The sequence below is a fragment of the Phyllobates terribilis genome, unplaced genomic scaffold, assembly GCF_046119375.1.
Source record: "Phyllobates terribilis strain yellow unplaced genomic scaffold, ASM4611937v1 Scaffold_1__5_contigs__length_1240528914, whole genome shotgun sequence".
Classification (NCBI taxonomy): domain Eukaryota; kingdom Metazoa; phylum Chordata; class Amphibia; order Anura; family Dendrobatidae; genus Phyllobates; species Phyllobates terribilis.
In genome coordinates, this window is record NW_027362761.1 from 776,611,106 (window position 1) to 776,631,463 (window position 20,358).

The window sequence follows — 20,358 nt, forward strand, 5'->3', positions numbered from 1 at the left end:
TATTGCTCTCGTTTTATGTTTTTCAGGTATCCATTTCTGGAATATATCGGATTCCCATGATTACAGCGGACCTGCACGGGATGTTTTTTTTTTTTTTTTCAATTAAGTGGTGAATGAGGGATAGTGTGTGGGAGTCATTATTCAAATAAAGTATTTTTTTGTGTGTATTTTTTTTTTGGATTAATGAGTTAGTAATGGGCGTGTCTAATGGACACTTCTGGATGCGCCATTTCTGGAACGGCTACAGGTTTGTATTTTTAGGCTGGGAAGGGCCCAATATCCATGGACCTTCCTAGCCTGATAATATCAGTCCGCAGTTGTCTGCTTTAACTTTGCTGGTTATCAAAAATAAGCAGGACCCCACATTGATTTTTTTCATTTATTTATTTCATAGCTAAATAAAAGTACAGTAAACTATACACGCACAGCACTAATTATATATCTCATGGATATTTATTTCTGTCATTGCACATCTAACACTTAAACATCTGTCATTTCTATTCTGCATTCTATTCCGGTATTAAGTAAATAAATAAATGAAAAAGATGACGTGGCTTCCCCCCTATTTTTCATAACCAGCAAAGATAAAGCAGACAGCTGCGGGCTGATATTATCAGACTGGGAAGGTCCATGGTTATTGGGCCCTCCCCACCTAAAATTACAATCTGCCATTTCTATTCCGCATTCTATTTCGGTACGTGTCACACGGATGGCACAGGGATGTCACACTTCATGTCACATGGACACAGTGTGTGTGAAACACAGACATGTACGCAGCCCCATAGATTATAATGGGTGTGCATGTATAAGTGTCTCCAGTACGTGTCAAAACTGTCCCCACACGTACTGGAAACATTTACGTGCGAAAGGAGCCAAAGGAAAATTCGCATTCTGACATCCTTGGTAATAGTAATTCTTTACTAATAAGGTAGAACTGTCCACAAGTGATTGCATAGGAAAGGAAATTTACAAAAATAAAAATGCGCCTTTTTCTTTTTAGTTGCCTTTTGAATATATAGATTTCACCTTTTCTTGGATGTAGAATGGTTACACTGAAAAACCTCTTTTCCCCATCCACAGTGTGATATGAGGCTATCAATGTGCCCTTTGTCTCCTGCACTCCTAGTGTACTGCCAGAGACATGCTGTGAAGCTGCTAAGGACAGTTGTAGCTGTTTGTGAACACAACAGATAAGCTCAGCTCTTTTATCACATGCTCACTGTGAAATGAATAGACATTCTTGTACTGAGCAAGAAGTAACCCAGTTTTAGTACATCTGACATAGCTGGAGCATTTAATGATGTCTGGATCTGCAGCGTTCCTGGATTATAGTTGTAATCTGCAAATTAATATATGTAAAATAGATGCTTATTAATATAAAACTTTACTTGTGTATCCAGCAATGTTGGTCAAGAAACCCTGCGGCCATCACTGCCAGAAGTCTCTGGAAAAAAAATCTTTTTTCTTTTGACTTTTGGGCTGTGTTTCCTTGATGAGTTTTTGATGCTGCATATTTTTTCTGCACAGCATACTACAGTTCCAACAAAGTGGATGGGATTTATAGAAATCTCCAACCCACTGTGCTTTTTTACCCAGCGTAAACTGACCTGCAGTGCGTGTTTCAAATCGGTAACATGTCAATTGCTCTTGCGGGTCGGCTGAGTTTTATGTGCCGATATTTCCTATAGACTTGCATTAGATGCGGAAAATTTACAGGTAAAAAAACCTTAAGTTCGCAGCGGAAATGCATAAAACACGTGTTGTCCGCACATTTATGTATCAATAAAGTTTTGTCAAAGCCAAATACCAGGAAGTATCAAACACAAAGCAGCTTTATTTAAAACATGGCATACCAACAAAAGACTAAATGTCAAAAAACGTGATTAAAAACTGGAAAAAAAACACTCAAAAACACAATGAAAAACCCCAAGTAACCTAATTTACTTATAAGGTGCAGAAAATCTGAAACATCAAAAACTCACGAAATACTCATGGGAATATAGCCTTGAACTTTTGGATTAACAGTGTTGGCCACCCCTTTTTTTATATAGTGTGTGAACATCCCATTTAAGATTGCATAATTTGAAAATGTATTTCATGAAATGGGTGAAGTAAACCTGTTCTACAAGGGTAAGAAGTTACCATACATAAAGAAAAAAACAATATGTATATGAAAAAATGCTCTTGGAAAATTTGGCACATTGTAGACCTCCTTCAGACATCCTTTTTTTTCACGTACACAAAAAAATGATACTTATGTTATCAGTGTTTGGTCCGAGTGTCCATTTTTACCATCAGTGTGTCATCAGTGTTTGGTCCGAGTGTCCATTTTTATCATCAGTGTGTCATCAGTGTATGGTCTTTGTGTCCGTTTTTACCATCAGTGTGTCATCAGTGTATGGTCTGTGTGTCCATTTTTACCACCATTGTGTCATCAGTGTATGGTCTGTGTGTCCGTTTTTACCATCAGTGTGTCATCAGTGTTCTTTACGGATGGATAAATAAATTACAAAGCTTTGCAATGTTAAATACCATGCCATACGTGTGCTGGATGTGTTTTTCACGGCTCCATGGCCTTGTATTGGCACTTTTCATCCATGCTGCTGGAAAAAAAGGACATCTGTGAGTGTAGCACGCAGGGCTGTGGAGTCGGTAAGCCAAACGTCCGACTCCTTAATTTCCCTTACACCGACTCCGACTCCACGACTCCGACTCCCACATATATTGCTTATATTTAAGTGAAAAATTTATTGTAGTACAATGTGAACATCAGACATTTAATAGTTTTTATGATACAATAATCAAGATATTTAGATAGAATATAATGATGGATAGCTGGAGGGATAGATGAATAGATGGATGGAGGGATGGATGGAGGGATAGATGGAGGGATAGAGTGTGATAGACAGATGACAGCTGCAGACAGCAAATAGTACATTGCACGTATCGCACATATAGTTCACACACATTGTACAGAGAGCACATAATAATCACCTACAATATTAGCATTAGTTACCTTCCTGTGACAGAGATGAGCAGTAGTACTTTAACTTTCTCCAGCTCGGGGCCCAGGAATCGGATCCTGTGCAGGGCAGGCACCCCTCCCCCTCCTCTCTCTGGTGAAGACTGCAGAAGACAGGACAGAGGAGGGGAGATTGCCCCCTGCAGTCTGGAGCCAGTGCAGGATGGGAGCACTGCAGCATACTAGTGAGTTTTGATAGGTGCGTGCCCCTGCTTCTAGGGGGGGGGGGCTGCTGCCCCCGGCTGGCTACGGCCATGATTCACACACAGCGTTTTTGCGGATCCGTTTTTTGCAGTAAAATGCAGTGTCTCTGGGCATCCCAGCAAAGTCAATGGGTTTCAATTTATGACATTCAGACACATCGTTTTGTGAGGATCCGTTTTTGAGCTCAAAAACGGATCCTCAAAAAGAATGAGCATGTCAGTTTGTGCGGCGTTTTTCTAATCTGCTTTTGCTATTGAAAACATTATCTATGAGCTCAAAAACCTTTCAGGTGATGCGGTTTTTTAAAAAGATGATCTGCTTTTGCAGCTGAAAAACGTATCCTCAAAAAACGCAGCAAAAACGCTGTGTGTGAATGTAGCCTAGCCTTAGATCAGGAATAGAACAGCCATTTATAGGACATTTCATAACTTTCCCAAATTCCTATGAAAAAATATTCCCCACAAACTGCATTGATCTACTGCACCCAATTTATTATATATTTTAGGAGTCTGAGTCTGTCCATTTTATACCGACTCCGACTCCACCAAAATGAGCACCGACTCCACGACTCCGACTCCAGAAGCCCTGGTTGCACGGACGCACTGTCTGTGAAAAACATGGACATGTGAATAGCCCCATAGATTGAAATAGGTACATGTTGTATCTGTGAAAAACAAGGATGCAACATGGACTTCTGAATGAGGCCTTACAGTGTCCATGTAGTGCATAAGATTTAAAGAAATCTCAAGCTCATGCTGCTAAAGATAAGGGCTGCCGTTTGAGATCTGTCGCATATCAATTTGTCCTGCAGATGTCCTGCAGATTGCGAATTTCACCCTTTGCAATGCAAAGGGTGTATGTGTGGCTCCACCACCCCTTCCACTGATATTCGCAGCAGTACGTACCATTGTGGAAATTAGTGTGTGATATCTGCAGTAAATATGTGTCCATCCTTGGGGACTTTTTAGGGAGAAAAAAAGCATATATTTGGGGCTAAAAGTAATTTTTGCAATTGCGTTTCACTAAAATGTTGACTTTTGTTTCTCCGAACATTTAGTTTTGATGTATTCTGTGATCATAAATTAGCTGAGAGGAGCTCAGATAAATGGACATAAAAAAGTGACAAACTGGCAAAAGGAAATCTGTCACGTCGGATAACACTATTTACCTGCAGATATGGGATTAATCTGCAGATTAATAATATTAGAAAGTTGTCTGCCCACCTTACTGAAAGCATGGTTACAGGGAGAAATTAACTTTATTCCTCCCGGCATCCGCCGGCTTTTAGTGATACAGGCACGGCTAGAGTCACCGCTCGGTACACAGTGAGTGGCAGCTGAAAGCCCAACTGGTTTTGCACTCATGCACTGCTGAGCCGGTTGTCAGTCAATGCCGGAGTGTGGTTAAGCTGCCGCTCACTGTGTACTGAGCGGTTACTGTATGACTGAAAGCCAGCGGATCCCAGGAGGAAAAAAGTTAATTTTCTCATGGGTGCTGCACTTTCTATACGACAGCTGGGCACCTTTCTAATACAATTTACCTACAGATTTACCCTATATCTACAGGTAATTAGCATTACCTGACATGACCAGTTCCCTTTAACTCATTTTGCAGACAGCAAGGTACAGTGTAAGGCCACGGCCCCACTATCAGTATTTGGTCAGTATTTTTCTCAGGAGTGGGAGCCAAAACCAGATGAGGAACAATCAGAGAAAAGGTATAACAGAAACAAGTGCACCAATTCTGCATTGATCACCCACTCCTGGTTTTGGCTCCCACTCCTGACCGAATACTGATAGTGGGGCCGTGGCCTAACACAGAGGATATAATAGGCATTATTTTTATTGAAACCCAATTGCAAATTTTTTTTTAACCCCAAATGCATGCAATTAAATGAAAAAAAAAAAAAGTCCAGAAATGGCCTTCAGAATACTGTATTAGGCATTGATCACATTAGCATTATGCCTTCTTTTTATTTTAAGGCAATGATAGACTGCATTCCAGTATTATTCAAGGCAAGAATAGTGCTGCCGACTTTGCTGTATTGGATGTCTCAATAGAAACTTAAAAAGAAAATATGTTTTTAGGGTCGTTCATTTCATTTTGATTACATTTTTTTCAAAATTAAAATTTCTGTTCAAAACAATTCTACGAGAAAAAATACCATAGGGCTTGGTATCCTATAGAGAACATTGTGACCGGTTTAGCTACTTCTATGTTGAAAATTCTGTTTGCATAACTGATATCATTGAATGAAATGTAAAAGGCTGTTGTTAATTTTAGAAATTTTAGCCTGGTGACCAACCTTAGGATCTGAAGTATTCTTAATGTGTTCCGCAGATTGAGTTGGACAGTCATTTCAAACTGATTATATTGCAGTATTTAACTTTGGCAGCTTAAAGGGGTTTTCCCATGAACAAAGTTCATTTTAAACAATACATCTTGGACTAACGCTTGGGAAACGCTTGGTAATCCGTCCCCAATGGTCCCCAATGACAAGCCGCAATGTCAATGCCCATGCTGCGGATTTTTCCGCAGCGTTTATGCTGCGCTCAATAAACCGCAGCATGTCCATTAATGTTGCGGACACGCAGCGTAATCGCCGTTATTGACTTGCATTGAAACGCATATTATCCCTGTCAGCACATTTGCACACATGGATAATATGCGTTTCTATGTGCGGATGGTACCCAGGTCTGGAGGAGAGAAGACTCTCATCCAGACCTGGGTACCATAGAAACTGTAAAAAAAATTATTTAAAATAAAAAATAAAGATTATACTCACCTTCCGATGTCCTCCTGGTGTTTTGTCCACGCCGTCCGGTCTCTTGCACTGCTCGCGCTGTTGTGAAGGACCTGCCATGACGTCATTGAGACCGCCTTTAGTGCAGGCAAAACAAAGTAAACAGTCCTTTAGGCAAAATTTCTGGTTAGCCAGTCCTGTAGTCATACAGGCTGGATAGCATCCAGTACACTGACTCAGTCTGCAGATAACAACACACGGAGGCCTTCTCCCTCCATGCACAGCCCATGTGTCAAACAAAGGACTCCTTTTTAACCTCTTAACCACACCCAGAGATGAGGTGTGTGGTCAGCCAGACTCGGCAGTCTTTCATGGCTGCCCGTAAAACCTGGTCCCGGATGCACCAAACAATCCTCTTAGTGCTGTGTGCACTAGAGCAACACTCCAGGATTACATCACAGATGACAACCATCTCTGTGACACATACCTCCATCAACTATATGTCCGGTAGCTGCCTTATAATATATTGATTATTTGTAGTTTAAAATTAACTTTGTTCGTGGGAAAACCTCTTTAAGTAAAATATTAATTCTAATATTTAACATATTCCATGGACAAATTTGGTTGTCCACTAACCTTGGAATTTCATCCTTATGCTATAAATTAATTTTTTACCTTCAGTTTCATTTTTTAGACCTATGGCTTACGTAGTGCTGCCAGGTTTACAATCTGATTTTTCAGGGTTCTCATTTGCAGCTTAAAGTGGTTTTCCAGTTAGAACAAGTTATCACCTATCCATAGATAAGTGATAACTTGTTGATCAGGTGTAGGTCCGACCATTGGTACCAGCACCGATAGGCAGAATGGGGAACATTTATTCTTGTTAAAATGGACCTGCATTCCATTCATTCATTTTGGCGTTGCGCATGACTTTTTCCAGAAGCCAATAGAGAATTAATGGAGCAACCATTGAGCATCTGACCTGCCACGCCATCTTGTAACTGTGATATAAGTTTCCAATCTGTGATAAAAATTCCCAGATCTACCAATTAGTGTGGGTCACTCGGGATAGGTTTTTACCAGGCAACCCCTTAAAAGGTTTTACAATACATACATATCAGTATATTAACTAAAATATTATGTGTTTTTCATGCTTTTTGACCTACCTTTGATCTTCACATCTTTGTAATTTTAGGTGGTTTTTCAACTGTGTTTCTTGTTCGAACTCATGGAGGACTGCGATGTGCCCTGAAGAGAATGTATGTGAACAATGTGCCTGACCTTAACATTTGCAAGAGAGAAATAACTATTATGGTAAGTCACATTTTAGAAACTGAGAATACCTTAAAAAATAAGTACAAAGATATCTGTAAACTTATGTAAGGGAATTTGTTGAGGAAAATCGACAGCGGAAAACACTACCAGCTGTGTAGATGAGATGTGTAAAATCTCATCTATACATTGCCAAAGTTTTCCAACTACAATTAGAGACGGGATGCGGATTTTAAAAGAGATCCATGTGCATCTGTCCTTACTCTGCAATAAAGTGGTTCTCCGTGACAAACCCATCCATAGGATCGACATCCGGTTCCCACACCAATCAGTTGTTGTCTACTGTGGTGGCTGGATGTAAACCGTGTATGGAACATAACCTAGAGATAGGGCATCAATATGTTACTCTTGTACAACCTCTTTATCTCAGATTAATTTGGTAGTATGTAGAGTTGAGCAAAATTAGCGCTGTTCTGGTCTGGCATCCACTGCCCTTTCCTATGTCACCTGGACTAAGGCGCTCTTCACTTCTGCATCTTCAGCCAGTAGTAGTATTAGTAGATGAGAGCACAGAAACAGCCCCTGATAGAGGGGACAACATACACAGATCACCAGTGCACACTATACCTGCTGTGGGCCAGGGGGTGTCAAATACCCTACATACGTTTCGGCTTCCGCAGCCTTCTTCCGGGGTACTCCGGGCTGTTTCTGTGCTCCCACATGTATAGTATTGTGGCCCATTTTAAAGGGACCTAACAAGGTTGTGAGCCACTGTGGGGACAATATGGGTTACTTATGGTAATTTTGGCAAGGTTATACTCCCATATGTGTAGCATTAGGGCCTAAGTTCAATGGGCTTTATTATATTGTGAGTTACTGCTGGGATAATATGGGATATTTATGTTTATGTGGATCATGGTGCCATTTGGTGGTTTCTCCCATTTTATTTTAACTGTGCGTTGTTTAATTAATTTAATTTTTAAAATAAAGATAAAGTGTAATAATTTACTGCAGTTTTTGTGGTGATATTTTGATGTTACTAGAGAGGGTTCGTACGTACACACATTTTTTTCATACGATCTTAGAAGTGAAGACTGCCCTGTTCCTGCTGTGTCTGAGAACCGAACTGGACACTGGACCAAGGGAGCACAAATGTTTTTTTGCTCAATTCTAGTAATTTGGTATTTTGTATCTAAATAAATCATTTTGTTATTTTTTTGTTCTATGCAATAATTGCATCAGAAATCCAATGCCAAAAATGAATTTACTTAATTGTATCTACATGACTTGGTGGCCTATACCTACATATAATCCTCTCTATATTATATTCTAAAAGAGTGGCTCTTTCAATCAGGAGAGCCGGTATACACAGGGTGTAATTAGCAGAGAACCCCAGAGGTCTGCAGAATCTGATGAGGAACTCCTCATCAAGTGTTTTATTCCACTGCAGTGCCACCACATGGATGGGAGGTGAAGCATTGCAAGGTGCTGATTGATGAAGATTAGTGTTGAGCAAGCACTAAAATGCTCAGGTGCTCGAAGCTCGGGCCGAGCTCACCGTGATACTCGGGTGCTCGACCCGAGCAACGAGCCCAATGTTAGTCTATGGGAGACCCGAGCATTTTTGCGGCGGCACCCCCGGCAGTTTGTAGAAAGCCTAAAAAGTGCCCAAAACGATAGTGACAGTGCTCAAAAGACATGGGGATAGTGACAGTGCTCAAAAGACATGGGGATAGCATGGGCATCGCCCCAGGAAGCATTTCTGACCCCCAGGTCACTGCTGTCAACAACGTGGTCAGAGGTATTAAGCCACTTTTACAGGCTCACAAGAAAACGTTCAAAAACGAAAGTGAAACTGCTTTCCTGTGAAATATGTTAAGGAACATCCTTTCCAGGGTAAATACTTGTGTATAAGGTAAAATAAATAACTAAAAACAAAAATACTCCTCCACACCTTGGGCTATGTTCACAAGTAGCGTTTTCTATGCGTTTTTGCACTTTTGTATTGCTTTCAACCGTGACAAATGCATTCACCGGGAAATGTCATTTTAACATTTTACAATCTTATCTGGCCATGTGCTGTGTGACACATGCATACAGTGCTGAAAAGACATGGGAACAGCATGGGGAAGACCCCTGGAAGCATCTCTGACAACCAGGTCACTGCCTAAAAGTGTGCCCATCAGAAGTGATCCTTGCCGCATCAGAAGATGCAGACTTGCAACTATCCCCGTGCGAGTTCTTCTCCCTGAGCAGTGTTCAATTGTACCTCCCCCATTCCTTGCAATGCAAGCGCAAGTATGCAGCCTGCCACCCACCCACCCCCAGGCTGCAATACTATACTGCTAGCTTGCTTGCACTTGAAATTGGGCCTTTTAGGCATGTGGAGGCAGACGCCGGCCACCATGTCATGACTGCGTCGGCGGCCTGGTATCCATACTCAGTCCCCAGCCGCCCGGCGGCCGAGTGTCCACACACGGCCCTCAGCCGCCTGGGGGCGGCCGGGTGTCCATAAATGGTCCCCAGCCATCCCTATTTCTCTGCTGAACTTCCCCCACACTTTTCTTAGCCTGGTCCTGCTTTAGGTCAGCATTGGACGAGCCCACCAGAGAACTAGACTCCTCCGGTGGGCCCTGGCTTCTCCATCAGGGGAGTTGAGAGTGCCAAGGTGAGGAGCACGGTGATGATGATAGAAGTTCGCATCTGCTTTGTTTTCTTGGAATGCAAGCGTAAGTGTGCAACCTGCCACCCACCCACCCCCAGGCTGCAATACCATACTGCTAGCTTGCACTTGAAATGGGGCCTTTTAGTTTGGAGAAGGCCGAAGCTGACCACTACCTCATGGCTGCTTCGGCAGCGAGGTATCCATACTCAGTCCCCAGCCGCCAGGGGGTGGCCGGGTGTCCACGCTCGGTCCCCAGCCACCAGGGGGCGGTCGGGTGTCCATACTCGGTCCCCAGCCGCCCCGCGGCCGGGTGTCCACACACGGTCCCCAGCCGCTTGGGGGCGGTCAGGTGTCCATAAACGGTCCCCAGCCGCCGCTATTTCTCCGCTGAACTTCCCCCACACTTTTCTTAGCCCGGCCTGCTTTAGGGCAGCATTGGACGAACCCACCAGAGAACCAGACTCCTCCAGTGGGCCCTGGCTTCTTCATCAAGGGAGTTGAGAGTGCCAAAGTGAGGAGCATGATGATGATGATAGAAGTTAGCATCTGCTTTGTTTTCTTGGAATGCAAGTGCATGTATGTAGTAGCGGCTAGGCCTGAGGTGGTCAGTGTTTTGGCGCATATCCTACCTCCTCCGAGGATTGCTGGATGTTTTCCTGCTACTATCCCAGTTCTATGACTCCCGTTAAAACAAAGCTTCAGGTGATGAATGATGGATGAGGTGGTGGCAAAGGAGAAAGAGCAGGAGTAACAGGGACCATTCACATCAATATCAGGCCAGTCAACCACACATGTCTTGTAGGATATGTTTCTGTACCAAAAGGAGCGGTTCGGCTACACAGTTATAGGGCATGTAGTGAGTGCAATGCCTAACAAAAATTTCGAGGCACTCCAATGCCCCTTGGAAGTGACATGGAGGTCAGAGGGCCTTAACTAAACCGTTTTTTCCATTTATAGCAACTCTGTCTCCTGTACACTCTTGGCCTAAGCAGTGAATGGAAGGCTTTCCAAAAATTATGAGGAACTGCAATGCCCCTTGAAACAGACGTGGATTACAGCATACTAAAAACCTTCTACCCATTATTGGGGAGTGGGTCTCCCTTAGTGTTTGCCTATGCATTGAAAAGCAAAAGCTGACTAAAATTAGCAGGAAATGCAATGCCTGTTGGAAGAATGGTAGAGGTCGCAGTGGAATAAAAAGACAATATCAATGCCCCTTGGAAAAGTGGTGGAGGTCGCAGTAGCTTAACAAGACGGTTTTAATGCCCCTTGGAAGAGACGTGGAGGTTGCAGTGGAATAAAAAGACAATATCAATGCCCCTGGGAAAAGTGGTGGATGTCGCAGTAGCTTAACAAGACGGTTTTAATGCCCCTTGGAAGAGACGTAGAGGTTGCAGTAGCTTAACAAGACGGTTTTAATGCCCCTTGGAAGAGACGTGGAGGTTGCAGTAGCTTAACAAGATAGTTTTAATGCCCCTTGGAAGAGACGTGGAGGTTGCAGTAGCTTAACAAGACGGTTTAAATGCCCCTTGGAAGAGCCATGCACTACAGCATCTTAAAAACATTATTCCCATTATTGGGGAGTGGGTCTCCCATAGTCTTTGCCTATGCCTCCCAAGCAAAAGCTGCCAAAAATTAGGACGGAGGAACTTGCAATGCTGGAAAACAAGAGCCATGCAGTAGAGCATCTTAAAAACATTATTCCCATTATTGGGGAGTGGGTCTCCCATAGTCTTTGCCTATGCCTTCCAAGCAAAAGCTGCCAAAAATTAGGACGGAGGAACTTGTAATGCTGGCAACACGGACCAAGGTCACCCTGGTGGTATAGTGGTGGTGGAGGTTGAGGATAAGGAGAATAGCAAAATACAGCCGAAATGAGGAAGCGTATACCCATGTGTGGGTGTGAAGCGGTGCATGGGAATACACCTCCTGAAATAACACAGTGGATTTGACTTTATGTTACTCTGCTGTCATTTGGTGGTGATGAGAAGTCTGGCCCAATGCAGCCCTTGTTCATTTTGATAAGGGTCAGCTTGTCAGCATTGTCAGTTGACAGGCGAGTGCGCTTATCTGTTATAATTCCCCCAGCGGCACTAAAAACACGCTCCGATAACACGCTAGCGGCAGGGCAGGCCAGGACCTCCAAGGCGTACAGAGCGAGTTCATTCCAAGTGTCCAGCTTGGATACCCAAAAATTAAAAGGCACAGAGGAATCACGGAGTACGCTGGTACGGTCTGCAAGGTACTCCCTCACCATCTTTTGAAACTTTCCACTCCTTGTGAGAGTACCCCGCGCCTCAGGGCCTGTAAGCTGGGCGGGTCTCAGAAAACTGTCCCAGAACGTTGACAGTGTTCCCCTGACTCTGCTGGATTGGAGTTGCGTCTCTCTCACCTGTACGCCTTGGTTGGGCAACGAACTGTGACCTCTGCCGCTAGCGTGTTCAGATGGGAATTTTTTTAACAGTTCTGCAGCAAGGGCCTTCTGGTACTGCCCCATTTTTGTAGACCTCTCCACCTCAGGAATAAGAGAGTGAAAGTTCTCCTTGTAGCGGGGATCTAAAAGTGTCACCAACCAGTAATGACTATCACCCAACATTTTGACAACGCGAGGGTCACAGTTAAGGCAGCGTAACATAAAGTCAGCCATGCGTGCCAAACTGGTAACGGGCAAGACTTCCGTGTCCTCACCAAGATGACGACTGACCATGCTCTCCTCCTCCTCCTCTCCCCTGTCCTCAAGCCACCCATGCTGAACCGACGGTATGACAGTTGTACAGGTACTACCGTCTACAGCGCATGATACCAGCTCCTGTTCTTCCTCCTCCTCCTCTCCCTCATTGTCCCCCAATGCACGTTGGGATGAGATGAAGCTGGGCTGTGTGTAATCGCCCGCTACGACTTCTTGATCCATCTCATCATACTCTGGCTGCAATGCCTCCTCTTTAATTCTCTGCTGAGAGCGTTGCAAAAGACAGACAAGTGGGATGCTGACGCTAATGATGGCGTCATCGCCACTCACCATCTTGGTGGACTCCTCAAAGTTTGTCAGGATGGTACATATGTCAGACATCCAGGTCCACTCCTGAGGTCTTGTGTGGAGTCTGACCTGAATATCGACGGCCTTGTTGCAGCTGGTACTCCACAACTGCTCTCTTCTGCTCACAAATCCTTTGCAACATGTGGAGGGTAGAGTTCCAACGTGTGGGGACATCACACACCAGTCGGTGTGCCGGAAGCTGCACACGCTGCTGCAACACAGCAAGGGCGGCGGAAGCTGTAGCCGACTTGCAAAAATGAGCTGACAGGCGGCTTACTTTGACGAGCAGATCTGGCAACTTGGGGTACGATTTAAGAAACCGCTGAACCACGAGGTTAAGCACATGAGCCAGGCATGGTACGTGTGTGATCTCGCCTCGCCTCAGAGCCGCCACCAGGTTACGGCCATTGTCCCACACGACCATGCCTGGATGTAGGTTCAGCGGTCTCAGACACAGATCCGCCTGCTCTTTCACAGCTGTCCACAACTCACCAGCAGTGTGAGGTTTACCACCTAAGCTTATGAGTTTCACAACAGCCTGTTGCCGCTTGGCTGAGGCAGTACTGCAGTGCTTCCAGCTTGTAACTGATGTGGTGATATCTGAGATGGAGGCTAAACATGAGGAGGAGGAGGAGGATGATGCGCAGGAGCTGTACACTGTGGGGGCAACTCTGACTGACATAGGGCCCACAATCCTCGGTGTGGGGAGGATGTGTTCCGTCCCAAGGTCCGAATGGGTCCCGGCTTCCACTATGTTTACCCAGTGTGCCGTCAGGGAGATGTACCGTCCCTGGCCTCAAGCACTTGTCCACGTGTCCGTTGTCAGGTGTACTCTCCCAGTAACTGCGTTGTTGAGGGCACGGCAGATGTTTTGGGACACGTGCTTGTGTAGTGCGGGGATGACACACCGGGCAAAATAGTGTCGGCTGGGGACCGAGTACCGAGGGACGGCCACCGCCATAAGGTTGTGGAAGGATTCCGTCTCCACCAGCCTAAAAGGCAGCATTTCCAATGCAAGCAGTCTTGAAATGTGCGAATTTAGGACTGTGGCCTGTGGGGCTTTGGCTGCGAATTTGCGCTTTCGTTCAAAGGTCTGGGATATGGACAATTGAACGCTGCGGTTGGACGTGGACGTTGATACTGTTTCTTGAGAAACTGCCATAACAAGTGAAGACTGAGAGGAGGGGGCATCTTTGCATGCAGTATGGACAGGGGATTGCCTTGCACGCACAACAGGGGGTTCTATCACATGCACAACAGCGGAAGAAGCAGTGGTGACACCCGCTGACACTGGTCATGACCCTGGGGTTCGCCCCACAAAGTCGGGTGCTTTGCTGCCATGTGCCTGATCATGCTGGTTGTGGTCAGACTGGTCGTTTTGTCACCCCTGCTGATGCTGGCATGGCAGGTGGTACAAATGGCCTTTTTGGGGTTATCAGCAGAGTCTTTATAAAAATTCCAGACTCTGGAAGACCTACCGGTTGTACTGGCAACGTCCCTCTTGTTGGTGTTACGGGGAACTGTTGCACGCCTTCAGTGTGCGGCCACCACACTGCTTCTTCCTGCCTGTTGGGGTACTCTGCCTCCCTCCCCCTCTGTGCTGCTGGCCTCACTCTGCGTGTCCTCCTGCTACGTTGAGTCAGTTACTAGATCATCCATCACCTCCTCCTCTTCCACTTGCGCACCACGGTCCTCCTCCTCACTTCATGGCAATTGTGTCTCGTCATCGTCCACCTCTTGTAACAAATTGCCAGCGTCGCCTTCCTGTGGCCGTGGCTGTTCAAATATTTGGCCATCGCTACATGGGATCTCCTCTTCCACCACTTCAAGCGGAGCAGGCGAGGGGCACAAATATGGAAATGGACCAGTGAACAGCTCTTCAAAGTGTCCAACTGTGGGATCAGTTGCTGTCTGACGACACTCGGCATGGTGGGAGGAAGGAGCATCAGGGTGAGGAGGAGTATGCGGTCGAGTCTCACGGCTACTAAAACTTGACCGTAGTGGTGCCCAGGTAACTGGAAGTATTATCTGCTATCCAATTAATAACCTGTTCATACTGATCAGTTCGCAATACTGGTGTTGTAGTGTGCTTCCCTAGTAATTCGGTCAAGAAGTGGGAGCTAGATGATGTGGCTGTTGGTTGTAGCACATTTTCACCTTGGCCACGGCCCCGTCCTCTACACGCACCATCACCAGAACGTCCAGTTCCACGTCCCTTACCACGCGCCTTGCCCATTGTAAATGAAGTAAAATAGCTTACACTTTCAGTATCAATGGAAAAAGGGTAATAAAAAGGAGATTAGACCCGTGGAAGAGGAAAACCACAGTTCCTTTTGTCTGGCCTACATCAGAATCTTTTAAACAGATATATTTGTGACTGAACAGACAGGGAGACACTATATATATTTTTTTTTTACGTAAAACAGGCCAAAAGCTGGATAATACAGAGATTTGAACCTTGAAACTGCAAAACCACAGTTCTAATTTACTGGCGTATTCCAGACTTTTTTAAATAGATACATTTGTGGCTGAACAGTCAGCGACACACTCAAACTGTTTTTTTTATGTAAAAAAGACCCAAAAGTGGATAATACAGAGATTTGACCGATGGAACTGCAAAACCACAGTTCTATTTTTCTGGCCTACACCAGACTCTTTTAAACAGATATATTGGTGTCTGACCAGTCAGGGAGACACTATTACAGTTTTTTTTTTACGGCAAAAAATGCCAAAAACAGGATAATACAGTGATTTGAACCGTGGAACTGCAAAACCTCAGTTCTATTTTTCTGGCCTACACCAGACTCTTTTAAACAGATATATTGGTGTCTGAACAGTCAGGGAGACACTATTACTGTTTTTTTTACAGCAAAAAATGCCAAACAGGAATATACAGAGATTTGACCCGTGGAACTGCAAAACCACAGTTCTATTTTTCTGGCCTACACCAGACTCTTTTCAACAGATATATTGGTGTCTGAACAGTCACAGACACGCTCAATTTTTTTTTTTGGGGGGGGGGGGGATTCCAAAATGTTAATAAGACGCGTATTTGGATAGTCTGACTGAGGGAAAAAAAAATACATGATTTAGATGAAAAAAAAATTTTTTTTCCTGGCCCCTGACACCGAGGTGATAAGTCTAGCAATTTGACCAACAGGAGCACACAGGACTGTAATGCAGCGTTTTCTGGTATAACCACTGCGTCTCCTATACAGCCTGCCTGCCTGCCTGATATCTGAGATGGATATTAGTCCTGAGAAGGACTGTTTGTTTGATTTGGCAGTCTTTAGAGACCTTACAATACCTATTTCGCACTATATATCTCTCCCTAACTCAGCAGCACTGACCCTACACTGGCTGAGCTGGAGCGACTGTGTCCAAGATGTCGGCGCCCGGTTTTAAATACTCGAGGTGATGCTGTGCGGACAGCCAATCACTGTAATGCCCACAAACAACATGGCTGTGGCATTACAGTGACTGGCTGGCAATCCCTGCATGTTCATTGGCTCTGTAAAGAGCGCCAAACATGCAGGGCGTAGACCCGAGCTCCCGCCCGAGTAACCCGGAAATGCTCGGTGCTCGCAGAACATCCCGAGTAGTGTGATGGTCGGGCGAGTAACGAGCAGTGTCGAGCATGCTCGCTCAACACTGATGAAGATCTGTCACGCAGAGTGTGGGAAAGACTTAGTGCAACACAGAGGGAAAGGGGGAAGTGGAGACCTCCTAGTCTGGTCTAGTGTCACCTTGTCTCAACTACCGTCCCTATATCTTAGCCACACGTGTGCCTTGGCCTGACTTTCGCTGGCGTATGGCTAAGGCTAGGAAAGGGAGGAGATGAGCACTAGTCGATGTCCACTAGACTCTATAGACAACAAGGATAGACAAACAGAGGGAGATTGCTTAGCTTTAAACGACTCCAGACAAATGCGCACACGGCCTCAAGCCCCAGTGAGGATGAAGTACTGCTCTTAATAAAGCCTCACAAGTAGTAATGCATATAGCCGGCACCTCCCTCTCAGACACACCACGTATTTTTACACTCAGGCCAGAGAGCAAATTAGCCAGAGGGAGGTAGCTGCTGGGTCCTAGAGACAGCCTCTAAGAAGATGTCTGTTATGCCAAACGTAGAGATCTCCGGCAACCAACTGCAGGGCGACTGTCTGTCACCTCTGACACACCCGTGACAAGGTCACAAATGAGACTTTTCCTTATGATCTCAGAATAGCCTGGTTTTCCAAACCCCTCTCATTTTCAATTTACTATTGACTTGCTTGTAATTGTACGCACTACATTGTCTGAATGAAACAAAATTGAAATGAACATGGAAATCCATTATTTTAATTTAAGCAGTATATTGCACTAAATTCTTTGGATTATTACTGCTCAAACATCACGTACAAAGTACTCTCCAAGTACAGTGCTGTCATTGCTTCAAAGACAAAAGCCTCTTAGACATTACCATCAGTGAAATAGCACAATTTAAAGGACGTTTAAAAATAGTCTACCTTTCTTCTCGTAGCATTCTTTTTTTTTTTATTGCAGAACAGAATAAATAAAATTACATGAATTATTCATCTTTGCTGAATTCTGGGTGAAAACAGTTGAAGGTCTTTATCAGGGAGGTTGAAGTTGAGTTGTTTTGTACTGTAGTTAGTTAAAATCCATAGTACTTAATGCTATGAAAATTGTAAAGAGTCCAAGAATATGTCTTAAAATAACCAGGATTAATCTGAGCTGTGTAATGCAACCGACTTGAAAATCGCAACTGTATTTGGAACATTTTGTCACAGTTGAAACCTTATTGTTTGTTCTCAAGCTTAAGAAGCAATAATATGTTATTAGGCAGGGACTGATTATAATGATGGCAGTCTGGGCAAACACCAGGGGCCCAGGGCTCCGGGGGGGGCGACAGGGCCAGATTGCCTTCATTATGGTCCTCTTCTCCATCATTGGCAGCACTGGCCAGGGAGCATTCTTGAGACACTGCCGGCAATAGCAAGTCGCAGAGCCGTTGCAGGGAGCCATTCCCAGCTTCCTGCCCAGCGTTTTCTCTGTGACTCAGCTGGCGCAATTGTGTGATTGCACAGCCTATGTCATTTAACACTTATAGAAGATAGAATCACTGCTGTCGGGGATCATCTGGAGAGGAAAATTATTCCTTTTTTCTTTTAACACAGTGGGGGAGAGCACAATGCGGGTTAAGTTGGGGTGGGAGAGAGGATATGTAATTGTATTGAATTGGGGGTAGAGAAGACCTGCAATTCCATTGAATTGGGGCGGATGAGATGTGTGATTGTAATGAATTCATTGTGGAGGAGAGGACATTAATTGCAATGAATTGGGGGTGAAAAAGGACATGGAATTGTAATGAATTGAGGGACAGATAGGACATAAAATAGTAATGAATAGGAGGGAAGGACTTGGATTTGTAATGAACTGGGAGATGGGAGCAATGACATGGAATTGCAGTGAATTGGGGATGGGAGAGAGGACATGTAATTGCAATGAATTGAGTGGTAGAAGAGAGGGCATGAAATTTTAATGAATTTTGGGGAGAGAGGAAATAATTGTAATGAATTGGGTTGGTGTGATGGTGAAGACATGCAATAGTAATGAATTGGGGTGGGAGAGGACATGGAATTGCAATTAATTGGGGGTAGAGGTGGAAGGGAAGACATGTATTTGCAATAAGTTGGGGATGTGGGTGGGAGAATGGACATGGAATTGCAATTAATTGGGTGGTAGGAAAGATGACATTTAATTGTGATGAGTTGGGCTAGGGTTGGAAGAGGACATATAATTGGGGGTAAGTTGGAGATGGTGTTACAAAATTACATTATTATGGGAGAGAGGACATGTCATTGTAATGAATTGGGGATTTGGGTGGGAATGTGGACATGTAATTGCAATGATTTGGGTGTGGAAAAGAGAACATGAAATTATAATTAATTGGGATGTAGGAGAGAGGATGTGTTATTACAATGAAAATGGGGTGGGAGAGAGTACCTGAAATTGCATAGCATTGGGGGAATGGGAACGAAGACATAGAATTGCAATGAATTGTGGGGTGGAGAGGACATGTCATTGCAATGAATTGGGGGTCTGGGAATGGGAGAGAGTACATGGAATTGGGAGGAGAGAGAACATAGGCCATGGATTTGTAATGAATTTGGGGGGAGAAGCACAGGATGCCTAAAGTCCCCACATACACATTATATACAAGTGCTTCTCACTAAATTAGAATATCATCAAAAAGTTAATTTATTTCAGTTCTTCAATACAAAAAGTGAAACTCATATATTATATAGAGTCCTTACAAGCAGAGTGATCTATTTCAAGTGTTTATTTCTGTTAATGTTGATGATAATGGTTTACAATGAAAACACAAAAGTCATTATCTCAGTAAATTAGAATACTTTATAACAGCTTGAAAAATGTTTTTAAAATCCGAAATGTTGGTCTACTGAAATGTATGTTCAGTGTCTGCACTCAATACTTGGCCGGGGCTCCTTTTGCATCAATTACTGCATCAATGCGGCGTGGCATTGAGGGGATGAGCTTGTGGCACTGCTGAGGTGTTATGTAAGCCCAGATTGCTTTGATAGCAGCCTTCAGCTCGTCTGCATTGTTGGGTCTGGTGTCTCTCATCTTCCTCTTGACAATATCCCATAGATTATCTATGGGGTTAAGGTCAGGTGAGTTTGCTGGCCAATCAAGCACAGTGATACTTTATTTTTTAAACCAGGTATTGGTACTTTTGGCAGTGTGGACAGGTGCCAAGTCCTGCTGGAGAATGAAGAGTCGGGAGGCCCCATACACATTAGACTGTTGGCCAATTCCACTGATGTCTGCAGTTTCAACTGACTTTAGTGTACCATGCACATTATATAAATCTTAACCAAACCCCATACTTTGGTGGGGGTGGCTGACAGTTTAAGGCTATGTTCATATTGCGATTGGGCCATCTGAAGCTCTAAATAAAGGGATTTTGGACTGAACCACTGACTGGCCTATTCATTTTAATGAGGCAGATGAAGTCACTTTGTGCTCTGTTTTGTCCTCCATTTTGGCAGTGTCCTCCTTTCTGAGGTGGGCACAACAGGGTGATCCACCAGACGGAAGCACCAATACAGCCACTGAATTGTGGCCCAAAAGCAATATAATCATAACCTAATGTGTATGGATGTTGCCCAAGTACCCTAAGTAGGCTGATTTTTAGGCACAGAAGAATCTGGCATGTTGGATTTCCTGATCCTTTTCTCCCAAGGGAGTTTTGATACATCCAACAGCTATTTAATTTATTGTATACAGCCACCATCATAAAACTAGTTGGAAATTGCTGGTTTCAGTAATGACAGCTGATTTGGACTATGGAGGCAGAAAGATGGCAAGAGCCACTAAGCTCAGTTATT

At 44.2% G+C, this 20,358-nt stretch overlaps 1 protein-coding gene across 2 annotated transcripts in view; it reads left to right on the plus strand.

The window, feature by feature from the left end:
• The window catches only part of BMP2K (BMP2 inducible kinase), a 309,977-nt gene that overhangs the window by 92,944 nt on the left and 196,675 nt on the right, over nucleotides 1-20,358 (plus strand). For both annotated transcript variants that reach the window (XM_073636997.1, XM_073636998.1), the window contains one exon: nucleotides 7,165-7,283. In XM_073636997.1, the coding sequence (XP_073493098.1) occupies nucleotides 7,165-7,283 (119 nt within the window). The remainder of the gene's footprint in view (nucleotides 1-7,164; nucleotides 7,284-20,358) is intronic.